Raw genomic sequence first — 22,387 nt, 5'->3', positions numbered from 1 at the left:
AATTCAGTCAGTGACTATGTGGACACAACAGTTGGGCGTTCAGGAAGGAAAGAAAAATGGCTGTTAGAAGCACTTCAGTTCTGCAATTGTGTCCTGTATTGTACCACTGGGGAATGGACTTGAAACAAGGACCTTTGTATACAGAAGGCACGGTATCAGTTGGAACAAATCTTCATTTTGGTATCCAAACTTTTATTCATTTTGGTGTATTATTTGTAAATGGGCATTTGTATGTTATGAAAAAAAGAACAACGTAGACTGGATGGATGTTTGATCTGTGTTGGTCATGAAGTTGTTTAAAAAAAAAAAAAGGAAACCATGATCAACAAGCTTTGCCACGAATTTAAGAGTTTTATCAAGATATATCAAATACTTCTACCCATCTGTTCATAGTTTATGGACTGATGTTCCAAGTTTGTATCATTCCTTTGCATATAATTAAACCTGGAACAACATGCACTAGATTTATGTAAGAATATCTGTTGGTTTTCCAAAGGTTGTTAACAGATGAAGTTTATGTGCAAAAAAGGGTAAGATATAAATTCAAGGAAGAAAAAAGTTGATAGCTAAAAGGTAGAGTGTGTCTTCGATAAAATCCGATTTGTTTTATGTCAAAATGTAAGTATTTGTCTTCCCTAGAAATCCTCAGAATGATTTCTATAATAAAGTTAATTTCATTTATATTTGACAAGAATACTCTATAGATGTTTTATACACATTTTCATGCAATCATACGTTTCTTTTTTGGCCAGCAAAAATTAATTGTTCTTAGATATAGTTGTATTCCTGTTCACAGTCCAATCATTTTGTGCATCTAGAATTCATTCCTAATCAATTAAAAGTGCTTGCAAGAGTTTTAAACTTAAGTGTTTTGAAGTTGTTCACAACTACATATCAAAATTAACCATTGTTGATTGTAAAAACCATGCCAAAGCCTTTGTATTTCCTTTATTATACTATTTTCTTTTTAACCTTATAGTGTGGTGTTACAAATTTTGTTTCCATGTTAGATTATCATTCTAAACCAACGGTTCCTTTCGTACATACTCTTAATTCTTAAAGAAATAATTCTTATCATTTCATTAATTAGAAATGTGTTAGGAAAAAAATTTCACTTAAAGCTGTGTGTAGCTCTGTACCCACAATGTACATATAAAATGGTCACATTCCCCAGCTAGCTATTTAGTTCAAAAACTCCAAGTCTAGAAATAATTTAAAAATGCAACAAGCTATTAGCTAGGAATTGTCTTTGGAATTAGGGCTGGCATTTTCAATCTGCGCAGATTTCCATTGTCGGCCTATTTCAACAGTGATTTCACTGAAGTATATTCAAAAGTAGATTTCTTATACAAGACTCTCTGAAAGCTGTCGCCTTTCTCAAATAGGTCCTCTCCCTTTTCTCTCTCCCTTCCCTTTGCACAAGAGGCATCATTTCCCATTGAACCACTACAGCTGTTCCCATTTGAATCTCGCTTTCTGTGTGGTTGTGGATGGTTGGAGGGTGGAGGGGGAATGTTGCATGTCAAGGAATAATGAGCCCAGACACATCAACAGACAACAACAAAGCGGACTGTGACTGGCCGATGGGAGCTAAAGGCCTTCAGTCATTGGCAGCTTAGGCCAAACATTCCCAAATCCATGAAGCAGGGCCTATTGTCGGTCAGTTGTTATTTGCAATGAAGCACAGATCTGATCATGTTTAAAGTGGCGGCACGCAGGGCAGGAGTGCTTGAGCCCCAGCGAAGGATGGAAAAAAAAAATACGCCTTTGTTGGGTGAAAAAGGGCCCGTCAGAGACTTTTCTTTCTGTCTGTTCTGTGCAACATATAAGTCAATATAGATAAGTTTTCTTCTGCAAAGTTGTCGGAGGCTGGGGGTTCTGGCAGTCTGGATGAAATGCACAGGCAGAAAGCTCTGGGGACAAAGACACACTTCCACTGAATTGTACTCTGCTCTTTCGTTTTGTTTTGAATCCCCAAAGGCAAATGGTCAGAAACATAGAAATTAATTGGAGGCTTTAAGAGAGAGCCTTCCAGTTGTTCAACATCTACTCCTTTCTGGTCAAGGGGTTACCTGGGAACGATAACAGAGCTAACACTCATCTCTGTGGCATGCTCTGCATCCGTCATTTTATCCCACCACAGTTGCTGCACATTGAGGGACACCTTCCTAGACTAAGCGCAGTTTTTGTATGAGTGCACGTAGGTGGGCTCAGTGTCAGCCTTCACTGCGCGCTTGCACGCTTCTGCAGGGGACTGTGCACACGTATGCCCGCGCAGACTCCTACCTCCCGACACTTCGCAGCCTCTATTCCCTGAGGGACGTGTGCCCAGGGAACTGTCAGAGAAGGGCTGTGTGGTGTGTGCCGCAGCTGCCGGCTGGCTCGCTTCTTCCCTGCAAGAAGGGACACTTTCCAACTGGCTCTGCTGTGGGCCAGGGTCGGGCAGCCAGGCCTGGCCCACGGCTCCGCGTGTAGAGAGCGCAGACTCTGGAGACCTGGGTGCGGCGCTTTGGGTGCCGGAGCTGGGGGGCGGGGGGGGGAGTGCTGTGGGAGCAGAGGGTCTGCGCACGCGCGCTCGGGCACGGGTCCGTGTCGTCGGAGGGTCAGCGCTGGCGGGCCGCAGGGGCACAGCCTGCCTTCGTCCGCAGCCGAGGCGACTCAGCTGCAGAAGCTCCCGGGCCCGGCAGGACAGAGCGGCTGCCTTGCCTTCTGCCCTCACCCGGGGGACACGAGGCGTCCCTCCGAGTGGAGCTCCGGGCGCTCTCCCGGGGCCAGCATGGCAGGCGCTGTGTGGAAGCGGGGCCCGGGAGGGAGGTGGCCTCTTCCTCGTCGTTGAAATAATTTATTTTTATTTATTTACTGATAGGTATATTTATATATTTACCCGTGGGAACGCCGCAGGGACGATTCGATGCCATCCTCCAGGATGGTGCCCATCTACCTACCTGTGCTGTCCTCAGTAGAAGCATCAGGCCCACAGCCCATGATTTCTCTCCAAACTTGCCTGACTTAGGGAGACTAGGTGAACAGAATTAGAGCTGAGTGTTTGAATAAGAAACATTCAAATTACTCTGAGTAAAAAAACTTGCTTTTTACTACAATGAGTTTCCAGAACCCCCCCCCCCCCCCCAAAGCTGGGCCTCCTAATTCGTACCTGGTAATCAACTGGCTTCTTGATGTGGCTCGCACAATCATTTCTGTCTACCCCCCCAGTTGGAGCAGGGTTTCCTCAAATTCACTTAGTAAGATTGAGCTTTGTTTTGTTAATATTTGCCATCTTAGGATGGTGTCTATATTCTTCTGCTTATTTCTTTTTGCTCTGGGCCCTGTTAACAAGATTTAAAAAAATGCTTTTCTTCTCTCTCTAATGTTTGGCTCACCAAGGCCGAACACAAATGCTTCCCTTTTCTGTTTCTCAAGAAAAAATCCATCTGTAGCGTTGGTTTTGTTTTTTGCTTGGTCCTGAAATGATTTCACTGCTCAGTTTTAAAGTTCAAAGTGCGCGTACTTCGGGTTACTATTAAAGTTTGATGGTGTTGATGGTGACTATCTTTGGAAAGCATTAACAGGATGTTTTAGAAATGACATTCATAATGGGCTCTAAACAAATGAATAGGGGTCCCCCCTTCCCTTTTGTATGTGTATGTGTGTGTCTGATTCTTTAAAAATAAAAGACAGGGAATTGATTGCATGCAGAGTGTTACTTCCTTTTGAAGTGGGTTTTTTTTTTTTTTTTTTTTTTGGTGGTTGTTTTGGTTTTATTTGTCTAGTGTTAGTATTTACAGATCCTGGAGGTAGAGATACAAAATAAATGGAAGAGGAGGAAAAAAAAAAGTGGAAATTGTCTGGTGGTTACTAGGAAGAAATTCAAAAGGTCTTGGAACGGCAGCACCTGAGAGCAGGGTGCGGTAGTCAAAATATTTACCTCATGTTAGAGAAAGGCAAATCTAGTGTAAGAAATGAATACTAGATAAGGTTATGAAGTTTTAGAAACATTTAAAAGATATGAGGACATTTCAAATACTATGTTTGGCACTGTTACTTAAATATTTATGTCTTTGAGACAAGTTGATGATTGAAAAAAAAATCTGTTAATGGAGTTCATAATGTATCAAGATGGTCTGTATACCCACTGTAGCATTATTGAAGACCAGTATTTTTGGGTAGTAAGTTATTAGGATATGGATAATTGATAATGTTTCCAGGAGAAAGGAAAACACATTTTTAGAGTGAGTTTTTATCAGAGGAAAACAAAAATATACATCCCTCCGTAGCTTATTTTCCCAAAGCCTGCCTAGTGATTCAGATCAGCAAAGCCCTTAGATCTGAGTTTTGGAAAAGCCCAGCTACGATTATTGTTCAACATGCACTTTTACTGAGTTTGTTAAGTTTCTTTTATACTTAAACTAAGGGTTCAAATATGCACATTCAATTTTTATAGTATTTATCTATTTGCAAAGCATATATTAACTAGTAATTGGGTGTTAATTTTATAGACATGATAGCCAGGGTAGTAAATCAATGACCTATTAAGTATTTTTGACAAGCGATTTACATATCTGACGACCTCACATTTCCTTTTCAGAGTCAAATGCTATATAATTGTTCCGTTGTGTGTTTGTATAAAATGAATCACAACATGGTAAGAAAAAGGTTAGAGTTATTAAAATAATAACCCAACTAAAATATTCATTTGAATTTGTTCAGATTGTTCATAATGCTTTCAAAGGACATAGCAAAGCTTTTGTGGAGTATCCGCATATTATTTATTATCTATGGACTAAATTGATTTTTTGAAGTTGCTTTAAATTTTAAAAGCACCTTTGCTTAATATAAAAACCCTTTAATTTTAACTGACAGATCAATTCTGAAACTTTATTTTGAAAAGAAAATGGGGAAGAATTTGTGTCTTTCGAATTAAAAGAAGTGAAAAAAATAAACCAGACATTCTAAAAAAATAGAAGAAGCCTGATTTTTAGTACTAATAAAATAGTGGGTGACAAAATAGTTGTCTTTTTGATTTTGATCACAAAAAATAAACTGGTAGTGACAGGATATGATGGAGAGATTTGACATCCTGGCGAATCACTGTCATTGATTCAATTATTCTAATTCTGAATAAAACCTGTATACAGTGTGTGTTTATGCTACAGTGGGTTTTTTTTTTTTTAAGTGACTGACATTCATCATATTGGTTAGACAGTTTTAAAAACCTAGTCTTTGTTTTCTACAATGTTGTCAAGAACAAATAAAGTATAATTTGTGGTGTATTACAAGCAAACTGCTTAAAAATGCTAGTTATAACTGCTTCAAAATTTATTCTAACATCACTGAAGATGCATTTTAGGAATTCAATTTCTCCTAATGGACGTGAAGCGGCTTTTTAAAAATTGAGATTCTTTACTTTAATGCAAGTTACTTTTTAACCTTCACTTTTTGTCTATTTGCCAAAAGGTTTGAGAATATGGAACTATGATTCAAAAACCTAGTGTTTAATAGGAAAACTGGTTCGATGTGCTATATACCCCCCAAATATATGTCTATATGGTTATAAATGTGCATACCCAACCCACGTTCCTAATTCACAAAGGGCTTACCTGATGCAATGGAAATCGGAGTCAGTTTCAGTTTGCTACTTTGTCTCAGACCTATGTTCTGTAAAAATCTCAGCAAGCTTCAATACTTGCTTTCCCCTAGCGTTAATGTAGCTGTCAGTTTGAATTTCAATCCTGAATTATGTCTGTTGACGTAATTTCATAGTGCTGACTTCAGTTGTTTAGGATTACTAAACAGAAGACCGTCAACTACTTTTTCTATGCTTTCTGTCACTCAAGTTCTTTATATTTATTAACTACTGTGGTAGACTACTGATCTTTAATGGAATCTTAATCCCAAAATATTATTTTGTATTCATCAATTTAATAACAGGATGCATAAATGCAAAATTCATTTTATTATAGTCTTCACATATATTAGCAAATGAATTTTTCATTAAAAAAAAAACCTTAGCATTTTTTGGTGGCAAGTGACTTTTTCAGAAATAAAATGTTTTTCATACACAATTATGAATTTCATATCGTTTTATACGCTACCCGCTGTAATATACACTTACAATGAACTAAGTGCCTTAATACACGTACACTAATGACCACTGTGAGGCACATGGAGTTTCTCACATTTTATTTAAAAATAAAATTATCTGCTTTCTCTAAACATAGCATAAAACAAAATTTTAAAATGAAAGTAGTTTTGCTGTACTCTTTCTGCATAAAAAGTTGGGTAAGGAAAATGAAGAGCGGTGGCCTCATTTTGCAATCCTAACTGTTTTTCAAGGATTGGAGGGTCAAATCGTTAAGAAAAATATTTACATAAGCTATTAGCAATCATAATTAGAGTGTCATATAATTCTGCATGCAACGACTAAGGAGGAATCGCTAGAAGTCCAGGTGCTTCTTGCCTCCGGCCATCATGCCACAGCCTGGGCCCAGCAGCTTGGAGGATTCTGCCAGATCCTGTTTGCTTGAGCGGCTCACTGTGTCTGACAAGTCTGGAGGCAAATGCAGTCGCTGTGGCAGAAGATTTCAGAAGGAAGGAAAGAAGGAAAAAAAATTAATTTTGCTTTAGCTAGCACACTTCAGAATACAATATTATGCTCTGTTGATCAGCATTTAGTCTTGCAGATGAAATTCCTGCTAAAACAGTTCTTCAGACCGAGACCCAATATAATCACATCTTCTTGCTACTAGGTTTTACAAATTATAGCCATCGCAGACACTGGACCAGGGATCTTAGTGGAACGTTTCCAGAATCCAAACCTAAACACATTAAGATTTCTCTTATTTGGGTCAAAATGAAAATATGTAAATGCCCAAATAAAGGCATACTTGAAAAAGAACACTATTGTAATAATGGCGGGGTTGTTTGTTGGCTTGGCTTTGTTTTTGCCAGGGTTCCAAAATGTGATTTTTAAACTGAATGTAGCTTCTCAGCAATTATGGATCCCTCCAAATGCTTGTTTCCCTTTGTCTATTAAGTTGACCTCATGATTCTATTTCAAGGCTAGACTTTTTTTAGGAACTTACAATTTTTTGTAGAAATATTGACATAATGAAACAAAAAGATACCAATCATAGGATCAATATTTTTTATATCTTCAGATAAGTCAGCTATGACATCTGTTTCACATCTTGGTAAGTTTGTTTCTATGCATGACATTGGTCATGTTTTCAAAAGTACAGCGTAGCTCTGAACATCTCCCCCATCTTAACTGTTTTTCTGCAGATAGAGGCTGATTCAAGCAGATGCACAAACTGACCATAATGCACAACAGTTACTGTAATTAGGGAGAAATATTCATATTTCAAAAGAACTCTTTTGGTTTTCAAAAGGATCTCTATCAAATTCCTTTACCGACAGTGCCCCCAGCCCATACAATTTTCACAAAAATCCAAACTCAAAGAAACATGTCTGTTGTGGGAGGCACAGAGAGGGTGTGGGAGGCTAAAGGTAAGTGAGGTAGGATGGGGGTATCCAGTGATGACTAGCCAAAGCCTTGCAGGAGTGAACTGACCTGGAGACAGCCTATCTGAAACCCTTCATTTGGAAAACTCCTTACAATATGAAAAAAAAAAAAAAAAGATGAAAAAAGTAGAACCATTTTTTTGGGTCAAAATACTATGATCCATCAGCATATGTTCTGGAGAGTTTCTTTCCAGATAAAAGGCTTTTTTTTTTCTAAGGTTTTATTTATTTATTTGAGAGAGAGAGAGAGCCAGCCAGCAAGAGGGAACACAGACAGAGGGAGTGGGAGAGGAAGAAGCAGGCTCCCAGCAGAGGAGCCTGATGTGGGGCTCGATCCCAGGACTCTGGGATCACGCCCTGAGCCGAAGGCAGACGCTTAACGACTGAGCCACTCAGGCGCCCCTGATAAAAGGCTTCTTTAGTGCCATGTAAACACAAGCTGTGTGCAGAAGATCAAAATATTTCAAAACATTAAAAAAATTTACGACAATATTCTCCTTTGACTTCAGTTTTCAGATACTTAGTTTTTAATGCAAATATACCTGGAAGGGAACATACTACTACGGATCTATGACCAACAAAGATGTCAGACAGGTCAAGAAAATGCTGTCATATGCACACAGTAATATCTGGATAGCAATACTCATTTGTATCCATAGTACCCAGCCTGTCATATATTAAATAACTAAATGTCTATTTCTTGAATGATTTTTAAAAGCTCAAATAAAGACATACTTTTTTCTTTGTTTTAAACAATTCTTTCATTTTTTCATAGCCTGTTTTTGTTTTTTCCAGAAAGGACTGCAGGCAGAAATGAAAGCATGAAAGGTTCAGGAATCTAAAAGACATGCGTGACTCTGAAGTCTGAGGTTATGAATGTCTTTGCAGTGTTAACTCTATCAGCGTTCATGTGAGGAAATGGGAGGGAAAGAGACATTTAATTACATGTCTGAACTCTAATGTTTCTCTAAGATCCTACAGTTATTGCTAATGTGACTAGGATACATGATCTGAAGGTTATCTGAAAGCTAAAGAAAATTCACTATAAAAAAACGTGTGTGTGTGTATACTTCTGGTTGGGACCTCATAAAGATTATGTCAGATGGTGATCAGGCTATTTAGGTGATCAACTGGATTCAACAAATACTTCGGATCTACTCAAAGTAAGGTGAACAGAGCACCTTCCCCATTACTTCTAATTCCAGGAGCATGAGTAAGACAAGCACAGTGGTACCCATCCTCTGAGCCCTCCAAGTGATGTCTGCAGGAAAGGAGAGCCAAAGCTGGAATCGGGGGGAGGAGAGGAGGGGAAAGCTTCATGGAGATGGGCTAGGTGTTAAATAATGAATGGATTCTGACATGCCGAAATGGTGATTTGCTTAACAGGGGAGCTGGTACATCTTTAAGATGCATTTGGGTGAAGGGTCATACTGTTCTGATAATCTAAATGAGGAAACTAGTGTAGTTGTTCAGAACCAGCACAAGACAATTTATTTCGGGAGCTTACCTATTTGCTAAAAATTTCTCTTCCTCTGCCTCTCTAGGCAACAAACGTGAGCCAGTTGGCTGAAAGCCCTTCATAGCAAAAGTAGCTAAATGTGACGTGTGACATGCTTGGAAATCTTTCAGATTGAATGGGTTTGAAGAAAAGTCAAATATCATTTGTGTGTAACTTCTGAGCACAAAAATGTTGGTTCATATGGTTAAATGCTTCGAACCAAAGGCTACATGGTCAACGCTAGTTTGTATACTTACGTCCTTTGAAAAAGCCCAAGGATGGCTCTTGGAACTACGTGAGTGATGTTGCAGGCTCTGTTGATGGTTACTTGAATGAGCTTACTCTGCACTCTAAATTCTCAAGCTGTGGGTTTTGTTTTCTTCCTTTCTGAGCCCCCCCCCCCCACCCCGTGCGCCATGTCAGTGCGATGTGAGCAGGGAGGAAGAAGGAGAGATCAGGTTCCAGGCTTGCCAGGTGTGTCAGGGACCTTTCCTTTGAGGCTTCCAAAGCACTTACACACTTGACACGTACATGTTCAGATGCGGCTGTACCCCAGATCTGTCTTCTGAAAAAATATGCTGTAAGATACTTTGCATAGCACGTGACCTCCTTTCGACTAAAGCTGCAAGGCTGTGGGGACGTATAACCTATAGACCTTGAGGTTTCACTGAGTAATGATTTAAATAAAAATCAGACTATTAAAAAAAATACCATACCATTTTCAACCTTGGAAACCAGTCAAGGTCTTCATCTTTCTCATTTTATACCTGGAGTTCTGAGGCGAAGGCCCAAAACATATCTTACATCTTGAGTGGAAATTTTTCCCACCCGATTTTCTTTTCCCAGATTCTGGGAGGAAGAGACCGTGCTGCCAAGGCAGGAGACGCATATCTGGCTGTCTGCCTATTTTTTCCGTTAATGCCTTGTCTAAAATGATGCCTTCTGTGTAGGCAAAGGGATTTGAGAAAGACGTGACAACTCCCAATTTCTCACAGAGGCCTAGGTGATCTGCAGTGATCCCACTGGATTAATGGGTCCCTCTTCTCTAGTACTGCAAGGTGGGAAACAGCGGGGCTGCCAGAATACTCCGGCAGATTACAGGAGCTCCTGCTAAAAGGCACCCTTAGGCCGCTATGAAGTCCTGGGTCAGAATAAAGCAACAGCAGCAGGAGAGCGTTGCTCTGCAGCTCCGTGGGTACCAAGCCGAGCCAGACTTCGAGATTCTTCCCCCTCTGCCTACATCTCTGTCTCTTTGTTGGGCTTAGCCACTGGCTGTATGTTGTTCCTTCTTGAGTCAGCAACTAAATGGGTCCTATAGACACACAGGATTGGATTTCCCGGCCGCACAGTTTCCTTTCCTAATTCCTTTCTCCCAGCCTGCCAGCCCCGTGCTCAGCACTCACAGTTCCCAGACAGAAGGGGTGAGATAATGAATCTAGATTACACCTGGATTTGAGACAAATTGCAGGTAAATACCCATTAAACTAAGTTTAATCAATTTATATTTTTCATATTTTGCCAAGACCAAACCACCAGGCACTGTTTGTTTTCTGTCTGATGTAGTACATTTTAACCCTTCCCAGATGAAGAGAGAGTTGTTTCAAGCCTTTTTATATTTTGACATTTCCTGAACAGTCACCCTTCGCATTAATCAGATTCACAGAAATCAGTGTTAATATTTCAAAATACTTTCTAATAGATTTTCTCTTGTTCTTTAAAACACAGCTATTTTATCTTATTTTTTGTTTAAGATTTTATTTTTAAGTAATCTCTACACTTGGCATGGGGCTCGAACTTATAACCCCGAGATCGAGAGACTCATGTTCTACCGACTGGGCCAGCCAGGCGCTCCCATAGCCAACTTAAATGAAAACTTGTAAACCCCTTAGAACGTATAGGCTCTCCACTGGTCGCTTAACAGAGGCAGCCAGTGAAAGTTTGATACGTCCGTCCGTCTGTCACTCCCTCTCAGTGACCTTGGGCAAGTCAGTTCTCCTGTGTGAGTCTCAGTGTCTCCTCATCTATCACTGCGGGATAATTCTCCCTTCAGAGACTGCTTCAGGATCAAATGAGACGTAGAGGTGCATGTTCTCTGAAGTGTCAAGTAGTACACTAATTTACTTATATCTCTTCTTGCTCCACAACAGTTGAGATGGCTTATAAAATACATATGGTTCAACAAGAAAAAAATAAGTGAGTTTATTAGGGCAAGGAAACAATTCCACAAACGTAATGAACTACACGTCATTGTAAGCAACAACAACAGAACACCAGTCTTAGCCGGTGGGTCTCAGTCACTATGCTGGCGTCTGAGCACTGAGTGCACGTTACCCTCTCCTGCAGCCCTGTAAAGAAACCAAAAAGGAAACTGCGATCATAGTCCTGGTTTCTGGAAAGGTTTAAAAAGCCTAAACCGTTTCCCTCATACTTAGGAACGCAGTGGTGAAAATGGGGCATGTTGGATGCCTGGCTTCTGGGCCAGCTGAGTATGTGCAAGGTGGTACCGCACAGGCAATTTGGGGTCCATCTTATTTAAAAAATCTGTCTTTTGCACATGTCCTCACTGCTGACAGAAGAACTAATAAAGGACATGTCAGAAGATGAAGCTTCTCTACTCGAGTTTAAAAAGCATTTCCCCCTCTTTACGTGACGAAGAGAAAAAACAAATTAACAAAAGACACACCATCTTATTCCATTCCAGATTTTCTTCAAGAGCCACATGACGCCCTCACCTGAAGGATGACTCGCTGACTTCTGAAACCATATTCTGGTTATGAGGCACTGCTATGAATGGTAGGGCTGAACTAGAATATAGGCTGAGTAGCTGGAATCTAGACACGCTCCCACCCCTTCCAATAAATGGCTTAAAAAAAGGTAGAAGTATATTTCTCTCCCACTTCATAGTCCAGGAGTAGGAGATTCTGAGCTGTGAGGACTGGTCTGCTGTCCTCAACAGGGCCTTCCTCCACTTTTGGCCCCAAGGCTGCTGTTGTCGCTTTCTCTCAGCTGATGGGAAGAAGGGGCCAAAAAGGCCAGATCTGGAGCTGAACACATCACTTCCACTCATGTCCAGAACTCAGACATGGCTGCACCTGGCCGGCTACAAGGGAGGCGGGAAATGTTGTGAAATGTGTAAAATGTCCAACAAATTGATTCCTATGGAAGATGGAGCAAATGGCTCTTGGGAGATAAGCAGCAGTGAGCTATAGTTTCAAGAAGGGCCACAGCAATACGAGCACGAGCCGGAAGCATCCCCGCAGTGTGTGAACTGCCGATGACTGCCGGGGGCTCCATTCTTGCTTTCCAACCAGGACATGCACACCTGATGTCTCCACTAGCTCAAGGGGTGGGGGCCAAAGCAGTGGTCAGAATCTCTCTTGCTCTATACATACAAAGAGGTATTTCCCTTTCTTTAGTGGAAAGACGGGCTCCCTTCCACTGGCACAGGGTGGAGGGCAGAGGGAGGGAGACAGATGCAGCAGGCCTGGTATATTCATCATCATGGTGTGGCTATTATCTCTTCACAAGATGTTATTTTTTATTTTATTTACTTGTTTATTTCTTTAAAGATTTTATTTATTTATTTGAGAGGGAGAGAGAGAGAGTGAGAGACAGCGTGAGCGGGGAGGAGAGGGAGAAGCAAGCTCCCCACAAGCAGGGAGTCCGATGCGGGGCTCGATCCCAGGACCCAGGGACCATGACCTGAGCCGAAGGCAGATACTTAGCCGACTGAGCCACCCAAGTGCCCCTCTTCACAAGATTTTAGAGTGTTCTTTCAACATGCAAAATAAATCAGTGTCATATGCTCTTATGTAATGATTACATTTACATTGTTACACTCATTCCATCGCTATTACATCATGACAGTGTAATGTTATATTGCAATTATTCTATATCTGGTTAAAATTTTACAACGTGGAAGATGCATCTGCCTAATTTTTGGTGAGTTTTGTGTCGCTCTCCTATATGAGTAGAGCAGGAGAAACAACGGCAGAACCAATTTTTGCTCTTTTTAGATTGGTAAGTGTACATTTGGCAGTGGCTGAATATTTCTGGAAAAAATTCAGACAAACATGGTCAGGTTTTAAGCTTTAGTTTTTGTTTAAAAATGCAATTCATTCTCAGGGTTTAAGATTAAAATTGTTTTATTGAATGTCATAATTATACTATATCCTTTGAATTGAAAACAATTCATTCGGTTCTTCCTGATTGATCTGAAAATTAGACAAAATTTCAGAGCTGGCATATTGCATACTGGCTGCCCATTGAAAAATGCTCAGGTGTGCAATTATTTTGACCGTCAATTATATCTGACAGTATTGTCTTGCCTCCAAACTCACCTCTCTGAAAGCAGATTGTGAAGAACTCACTTGTCTAAACAAAAGTGTGATTTGTGAAAAGGCATGTGTCTGTGGCAGAGATTGCTAGCTTCCTCTCAGTATCTATTCTCTTCCTTTGCAGTCAGTAAAAGAATCTCTGAATATTGGTGGGGCACATGGCTTCCCAGAATAAAGGTCACATTTCCCAACTTCTCTTGCCAATAGATGGGGCTGAGTGACTCAGTCCTGGTCACTTCATCTTGAGCAGAAGTGCGGTGGTTAAGTTCAGGGTCAGATCTGTGAATAAGGGGAGGTGTCTTTTACTTCCCCTCTCCCTGACCTCTGCGAGAGGGCCCCCATCCTGGGCCTTGATCCTCCCTCCCTCATGGGGTGAGGAATCCCAGGGCAAAGAGGACGTGCCTCTTCTTTACAGGACATGCTCTGGGTATTCAGAATTCAGAACTCCCTGTCCCAATGGCCACAAAGTCTGCGTAGGTCTTTTCCCCACGTTCGTGCCCAAAGGGAAAATCATGTTGTCTATGTGCACACTCCGGAGTCCCGGGAATAGCCAAGGGACTGCTGTTTGCGTGGCGTGTGCATGGAGTTTGGATATGCAGGCTGGGTGTCCCCAAGCATTTGGGCCTGTGTGTGGAAAGGAGACAGGAGTGGGAAGAGAAAGGGGGTGGACTGCAGGCCAAGTCTTCCTACATCTCTAAGTTCTAGACTGGAACCTGTATCTTAAATTTAAACTTGACTTTCCAGAAAGTTGTATTTGCAAAGGAAGGAAGATAATGCATATTTTGTGGTTTCTTGGCTTGAGAACTTTAGAATTTTAGGCATATAATAATTATGTGATTCTTTATTTGCCTTACTGCTCTAGGCTCCACAAATGTTAGCAGCAAGCCTAACTTTCCTCTTCCCGACTTGCTGAAATGTGGACTTGAGGGTGGGTGCTGAAGCAGCCATTCTGGACCATCACTTGGAAGCTATGCGTTGAGGAGGGGGGACAGCAGAGTGAGAAAATTAGTCTAGGGTTTCCCGATACCATCTGGCCATCCAAAGACCCTGGGTCACTAACTTGGGCTTTAAAGTGAGACATATGTGAACTTCTACATTATTTAAGCCACTGTATTTTTGGAGCTCTGCAGTAAAGGCCTGGCGTGTGTCCTGTTTATGCAGCATTTGGTACCTGCAAGATGCAGCACTTGTGTTCCGTGAGTTAAATGGCTTGGTGGTTGGAAAGTGGGCGGTGAGGTCCGATTGCAGACGGGAAGGCCGGTGACCCTTGTTATGATGGCGATAACTTGGAAGGCACCTCCTGAGCAGTGGCTCCAGGCAAAGTGCTGGAGAAATTCAGGATATTGTTGTGTTAGCCGCTTCTTGCCACTTTCAGCAAAGTTATTTATAAAAGAGAAAGGAACTCAGGCTAGAGCTAGAGAATTTGGAAGGAGGGTTTGAGGGGACCATGCCTCTTAAAGAAGGTGCTCTGCCTGCCGCCCAGAGTCTACACTGATGAAAGGCTTGGTAAATTGGAGCCTCAGAGGACTGAAGAAGCCCAACTGTTTCTGCCCCGCACACTGCGGCACGCAGCCTTCACGGGAGGTGTCTGTGCCCCAAGCCTTGGTGAAATACCTTCATTACGGGACTGGCTACAAAATAGGAGCCAGCTCAGAGATGAAAGTCACATGAAGGGTCTCGCCTTCCCTCTCAAGTTGATTATTTTATTTATTTATTTTTAAAGATTTTATTTACTTATTTGAGAGACAAAGAGTGTGAGCGTGAGTGAGGGGCAGAGGGGAAAGGAGAGGGAAAAGCAGACGCCCTGCTGAGCAGGAAGCCTGATGTGGGGCTCGATCCCAGGACCCTGAGACCATGACCTGGGCCGAAGGCAGACACTTAACTGACTGAGCCACCCAGGCGCCCCCCCTCAAGTTGATTATTTTAGATGGAGTCAAGCTAGTTACTAACAAGGTGAGAGGGATGTGGGTAGAACAGAGTGGCCAGAAAATACGACTCAGGCCTTAGAAGGTAACAGCTGTGGTATACAAGTATCCATTCCAACCTCTGGAGGAGGGAAAGGTGTGAATTACCCTTCTTGGATTAGAGGCATTGGTACTAGAGTCAACAGGTGGAAGAGAAGCAGCAGTTACCTCCCTGCCGCTCTCAGTCCTGCAATTCGCAAGCACGACTGCAGGGACCTTGGTTTGTTTTGCATCAGTATTCCAGTGACTGGTCAATGGCTCCATGGGAGTTGACACGCAGGTGCAGAAGTGGAGGCCAGATCAGTGTTTCAGTGCCTGCTTACTTGCTTCGTGGGGGTCAAGGAATATTGCAGGGGTAGCCGTGAGAAGGTACCAGGCCCAAGATCATAGCCATAGAGGTGCGCGAGTTCAGCCAACAGCCCTAGTGCTGGCCTCCCAATTCCTCACCTTCCTGACTGAGGAAGCAGCAGTGTCCCTGAAGGCCAGTTTGGTGGCAATGTCCTTCAGCCCTTCCCATTATTTCGTTAGCCCCCTAGTTTTCTGGGATAAACTCTCTCTCCTCTACATAAAATAATTCGATGGGATGGGCTTCCTGCTGCTGAATCCTAGAACTATGTCCAGACAACTCCTTGGCTGTGACTACTTGCATGTGGGACTGAACGGAAGTGAACAGACTGGGAACCTTGATGGGATTGTATTGCCAAAGAAACCACAAGCCTGGTCAAAAGTCTATGATTACTCACCCCCTAAAATAATTTTAGGTCCCCAAACCTGATCTATCAAAACTGTGCAGCCCCCCAAGAGCACACTCTCTGATGGTGACTTCACATAGCCATGGATAATAAGGGACAATGAATAACTTCCTAAAAGGATACAGAGGATAACGGACAAGGGAGTTCCTTCCAGAGAGCAGAACTGGGGACTACAAACTGGGCTGAAGTCCTCCACTGTGAGGGCAGAGAATTCCTGGTTTCTATCAGCAGGATTCTCCACTCACCCACGGAGAGGCTGTAAGCGTGTGGGAAGGCTGTGCGTGGATACTTGGTTCCATGGGCTGTGGACTGTGACAGAGACTGATGATTATCCTCCATTATCTACTCTCCCTTTTTCCTTTGGTAGAAGAACTCTTGAATTGGAGGCCATCCAGAATAAAAACTCCATTTCCATGCTTTCCTTTCAGATAGTTGTGGATCACGTGACCAAATTTGAACAGAGTAGAAGTGATGTTGCAACTTCAGGATGCTGGAATGGTATTTGAATTCAGGCAGCCTGGCTTCAAAGTCACATTCTTATTCATTACTCTACGTGCCAGAACTTTTCCAAGTAGTAGAGAAAAAAGAGTGAACAAGACAGGCAAGCTCCCTCCTTTCAAAGAACTTACAACTTCATGAAGGGACAATACATGGACATTTACATGACTCAAGGAGACATAGCTAACATACAGGAAAGCAAACAAAGATAATTCAGATAGTGAGAGGTGCTTTAAGGAAATAAAACATGGCAATATGATATTGGTTGGGGTGGTACCACCTTATTTAGTGAAAGCCTTTCTGGAGAGTACATTTGAGCTAAGATTTTCAGTTTGAGAAGGGACCTATGAAGACCTGGAAAAAGAAGTTTCTAGGCAGAGGTCATCAAATGCAAAGCTGTAAGGCAGGAATAAACTTGGCATGTTTGAAGGACGGGAAAAAGTCAGCGTTTTGGAGCAGTCAACAAACAAGGGAGTGACTGTGAGAAATTTGGTTTGCTAGGTAGGTATCAGATTGTGTAGGGTTTGTAAGTGACTTGGACTTAATTCCTAGAGCAAAGGGTAGCAAAGGAGTGATGTAAATTTATTTTTCTGAATACAAGGGCTATCTCACCCATATCCTTATAAAACCACGCATAGACGTTTTTTACAATATAAAATAAGAGTTGCAAACAGATATATCCTATTAAAGATAGAATTTTCTAAAAGGTGGTGTACACTTGCTCTTCTAGATCCTGCTTTCTTCTGATTCAGAAGCAATATTCTATCTCCTGAGTGACCCACAGTATCTGCCTATTCCCATCCTCCTCCTGCGGGGAGTGGTGGTTCCCAATCTCCTGCCGAGCAGCAGGAAGCTTCTAGCTGGAGTGGCTGGGCCCTGTGTGAAATGTTCGTGGAGGAGAAACTCTGGCAGTACTGTTTTGGGCATGGTTTGCAGAGTTTAATCCTCTTAAATTGTGAGCCTGTATCTTTTGGACAATATAGTAATAAGAATACCACCGAGTGTCAGGCCCAATGTTCCTGAACTTTCAGGCATTTAAGATGTGGGGAGTCATGTTATTATCCTCTTTTATTTCCTATATGGACAGAGAACAAACTAGATCACGCCTAAAGAACTTTGCTTACAATAGTTTTACCTTCCAAACAAAAGTCAGTATCTTTTTTTCTTTTCTTTTGATTTCTCCTTTGTTCTTTGGCACATTTTCTTCTCATTAATGTTCTAACATGGGTAGGACTGAAAAAAAATCATACGATAGATGGAGTAAGATGGCTTCAATTGTTACTTAAACTTGGACAGCGGAAATGCTTGAAAGCACCCCCATTAGCTTCTTCTCTGGGATAAAGGATGGGATGGATAAGTCCACACGGCCACTGCCATCTCTGTGAACCCCTGCTTGTGAACGACTGCCTGAATGAGACTCTCCCTATCTCCCCAACGGACTCCGTTCCATTCATTTTTCCTTAATTGTGCACAGGGCTTCTCACTCTGGCAATCTTTTTACTGGTCTCCAACTGCTGCTTACCCCAAGGCTTGTGTGGCTCTGGAACGCACAATGCAGGCCAGAGCATATAAGCTCCAGAGTGCGTAGAATTTGAATTAAGCTTCAGCAGGGCCAAGCTGAGAGATGTTTGAGCCCTAGGGCCTACTGCTGCTATGGCAGTAAATGGAAGAAGACTGGGACCTTCCTGTGCACAGACTGTCATTTTGATAGGCTCCTCAAGCCTGCTTTGTCCAGGAAGCCCCCTTCTACCCTCTGCAAGTGAGGAAACGTTCAGGAGCAGCATTTTACATACCAGACCTCAGGTGGCTTAACAGTAGTAAGATATTTTAAGAACATACAGTGTTTGAGAGCTGAATGCTCAGCCTGAAAACAACAACAACACTTTTTTTTTTAGAAATAAATTCAAACTACTAATTATATGAGAATTTCTTTTTATCCCCTTTTTTCTTTTAAAGCATACAGAAACTATTCCGGTCGTGCCAAAAGGTAACATTCCCTTTGTTTTCGTCTACTAGAATTCCAACTAATGTTTCCTCCTTACTATCATCGGAAACCTCTGACTCAGTAAACGGTGAGCAGATCAACATGTGTGTAAACTCCAGGTTGATCCCTAAATCCCAGAGATTTCTAGAACTACGGCAGATCCGCTATTCAATTTAGGGACTGTCAGAGGTCTGACTGATAGTTTATGGAGCAGACGAAGTCTAAGATGCGAACAAGCAGAAATCAGGGAATTCTGAAATCAGACAACTGCTTAAGTTATCATATTAATGTCAGTCCACTAAATAACTTTCAAGACTGGCAGCTGTTGACGAACACTCCTTTTGGAAATGTGGCAATCATATCTTTTCTTTGTATATAAGGACAGCATATATAAAAAATATATTGATTTCCTTTTGGCTGTCCATGAATGAGTCCCGAGAGCATAATGGCCAATGTGTTTGCTTGCATAATGCCCTCCAGTGTATGCAGAACATTGCTCCACCAAGCCCTGAGATGGGGTATGAAGGGCTCGGTGGAAATGGCAATGTAAACCATCCTGACAGCACTAAATCTCCTGACCACTCTACAGTTACTCTGAGACCCCCACATTGCAGGGTCTGCGAGTTCCTGGGGATGAAGAAAGAATTTTTAATGGGGCCAAATGTAGGTGTTTACAAGGGGGGATTGTTGTTTTTTATTAGGAGCTGCCTTATGCTCAATAGTTGTATTTACTTTGTCAAGCTAGCCAGAATCAGAAATCCCCATTGCTAGGCAGCCTAGAGCGTCTGCGAAGTATTTCTGGGCATTCAGAACTGAAGCATGTGCTGCCCAAAGGCAGGTTTCATTACAGTGTGTTATTTAGTCCTCCATCGTCCCCCCTCCCCCCACACCCCCAGATCACAGTGCTTCTATAACAGGAAATCTTGGTTACTTTATGCTGAAACATATTTACATGACTGAAACACGACAATTAACACATTTGTAAAGCTTGAGGGATAGGCACACTTTAATGGTTTTTTGAAGTAGGCTGATTTCCTGGAGCTTTTAATCTTATTTTATTTTGTTCTGCATGCGTGAACAAGTTCTTCTTTACTATAGGTATTTGACAGAGTCTACCTGGTATGAATGTGGATGAAAAGAAAATTATACAAAAATTAACTTAATGTTTCTATCTTTGCCAAACCATTCCTAACTTCTTTCGCCAGTTCAATGTATATTGAGGGCTATGCTCTTATTTTTGACATGTTGTGTTGGCTTTTATACAAAGGCAGTTAGGAAGTACGTTTTGGGTTTGACAAAATGAAACATGGCTTTCTCTATACCAACTGTATAAAAACTTTTCATAGTGAATGAAAAAAAGCAGTTACAGCAGTGATGCCCTCTTCATGTTCGGATAAAAGTACACTCTCCTAAGTGGTGTACTTTTTACTTGCTCCAAACGGAAATTAACAGGTGGTATTAAGTACTATTACTTGATAAGTGCGATTGTGTGTGTATGCCCGTTTATACATATACGTATAAATATATAACATGGCAATGTTATCACGAGTCTTTTAATATCTTTTAAGTCTATAGATCAATTACTGAAATCTTGGTAAAATTCAGAAAAAAAGCCTTTCCTATCAGAGCCCTCTAAAATAAAATGAAAACTCCCACTTTCCCTTTGATATCTGAAAGCATGCTAACCCTGGAAACCACCCAGCCCAACTCTCACTTAAAAGTTTATGGCAAATTTACAAATTACACTGGTTTCAAACAGTCACCCAGTACCTCTGTCTCCACCCTCCATAGACCTCCCTCCTCACCAGTTTCAAAGGGAGCTCGGTGAACAGACTGGGCAAAGCAAGAGCGCTCTCTCTACATGCCTTAGGGGAGTGATGGGGGAGCGCCAGACCGAGCGCTCTAGCTGAGGGATACAGATTAGGGATGAGGACATAACTCCAAAGAATAACTCTGCTGAAAGAACTTCACTGATAAGTAAGCAGAGAATCAATTTAGTCTTACATAGAAAACCTCTCTATGAATAAGGGAAAATAAAGTCAAAGGAAATGAAGCAAATAAAGCAAGAAAAAAAAAATACTGATGACCAGAAAAGAGCAATATATTTGTGAGTATATAGATAAATGATTATGCCTACTTTTAGGGATTTTTTTTTTCTCTTTGTTTATTTGGCTTAATTAAAATGTATGTTTCTACGGAAATGTTAACAAGAGCTAAGTTTGATTTTCACATGAATAATTTAGAAGTAATTTCTCATAGAGATTATTTTCTATTCTTTAAAAACTCATTTGCTTTTAAACGTGGAGTATTTCTTCCCCCACCACTTAACTCTACCACTGTGTCAAATCTTTTTACAAGGAGGTCTGAAAAATCTTCAAAATGTGGAACCAACAACCTGATACACTGAATTGGCTAAGGTTTTCATTGTTGAAGGGAGAGTCACTCTGGTTCAAGTAGAAACTCTGAAGTTTACTGTCATTTCAGCCAGGGTCTGCAGGTATGCTACGGGAATGTTCCTTTGGTATTTGCGAAATTATACTCCAAAATGAAATAAAGGAGGGAAGTGATTTTGTAATTGTTATGTAGGGTTAATTCTCTAAGCTTTAAAGATCTAAGTTAATGAAATATACATATTTCTGCATTTCTGTTTGATTCTCTTAATATTATAAGCACCGAAAAATTTCTCAAGGCATTAAAAGCACAGGAAAGCACGATTTATGGAAAAAGACCATCAAACGGTCTCTAAAGTTCAATATTGACAAGTTTCACAATTTAGCAAATGATGATGAAAAAATGGAGTTTTTCCTTTAAAAATATATCAAGTAGTGATATTTTTCCTTCTGTCTTTCATTCTATCTTAAGTCCTTAAGAGATATTAGTTGCTCTAAAGTCAGTTATTTAAGCAAATACATAAAATAATTATCCAATCAAACATTTATAAATTACAAAATATATTACGAGCATATCACATTCCTGGATCTCAGTGAAAAATTGCCACATGTATCTTCAAGTTACCATTATAAATTTATTTTTAGGTAACGCTAATATTTATAAGTACTTACACCCTAAATCTATTAAGTGACTTGTATATTTTAACAGTCCATCTTAAATATTTTACAAATGACTTCTTTGAACATAAACTAGAATTTGTAACTAAATGCCAATATTTCACACAAAAGGATCGTATCTGATCATATCGATCATATATGTAAGTCATGAGTCAAAAACTATCCGAAAAGCTATGGAAAAAATAAAAATGGGAACATACTCCTTACTTCTAAAGTAGTCAAAAGAATTTCCAAACTTAGGTCAATTAAAGGGATACAGTGATATCTGCACCGTATTCCAACACCTGAAGCCACATGTGTATGAGCTTCTCCTAATGAAGGCATTACATGACACACAAGTTCACAGGTAGCTACACAGCCAGAAATGCAATAAGGACCGATTTTAGTTACTATTAATATATCAGAAAAATAAATTTATTCTCTTGCCATACTTTCATGGTTACTATATATTTCTTTTTTGGTCAGATGAGGAATAAAATATCTATCTAGGTTAGTTTATTATATAAAACACAACGCAGTTTTAGCAAAAATTATTCACAAGTACAAAAACCGGGTTTAATGTGTATTTTAAAACTATTATGTTAATGTACGTAGTTCTGATCCTCTAACAAATTTTTTGTCTAATTTAAGAACTTTTAAAAATAGATAAAGCACCACATAGTGGATGAACAATCACAGTTTATAAAACTCTACTCATGTACTTTTCATATTTATTCCCAATGCAATGATAGGAACAAAGAATGTCACTTACTTTTTTTTTTTTTT

The 22,387-nt window shown here is 40.8% G+C and overlaps 1 protein-coding gene across 4 annotated transcripts in view; it reads right to left on the bottom strand.

Moving 5' to 3' along the window:
• Positions 1-5,934: 5,934 nt before the first annotated feature.
• ELP4 (elongator acetyltransferase complex subunit 4) overlaps positions 5,935-22,387 on the bottom strand; it is a 241,613-nt gene continuing 225,160 nt past the window's right edge. For all 4 annotated transcript variants that reach the window (XM_057317073.1, XM_026512178.4, XM_057317074.1 and 1 more), the window contains one exon: positions 5,935-6,566. In XM_057317073.1, the coding sequence (XP_057173056.1) occupies positions 6,421-6,566 (146 nt within the window). In that variant the 3' untranslated portion in view covers positions 5,935-6,420. The remainder of the gene's footprint in view (positions 6,567-22,387) is intronic.

The sequence above is a fragment of the Ursus arctos genome, unplaced genomic scaffold (assembly GCF_023065955.2).
Source record: "Ursus arctos isolate Adak ecotype North America unplaced genomic scaffold, UrsArc2.0 scaffold_23, whole genome shotgun sequence".
Classification (NCBI taxonomy): domain Eukaryota; kingdom Metazoa; phylum Chordata; class Mammalia; order Carnivora; family Ursidae; genus Ursus; species Ursus arctos.
The sequence above is the reverse complement of the archived record's forward strand: the minus strand, read 5'-3'. Positions and strand labels throughout refer to the sequence as shown.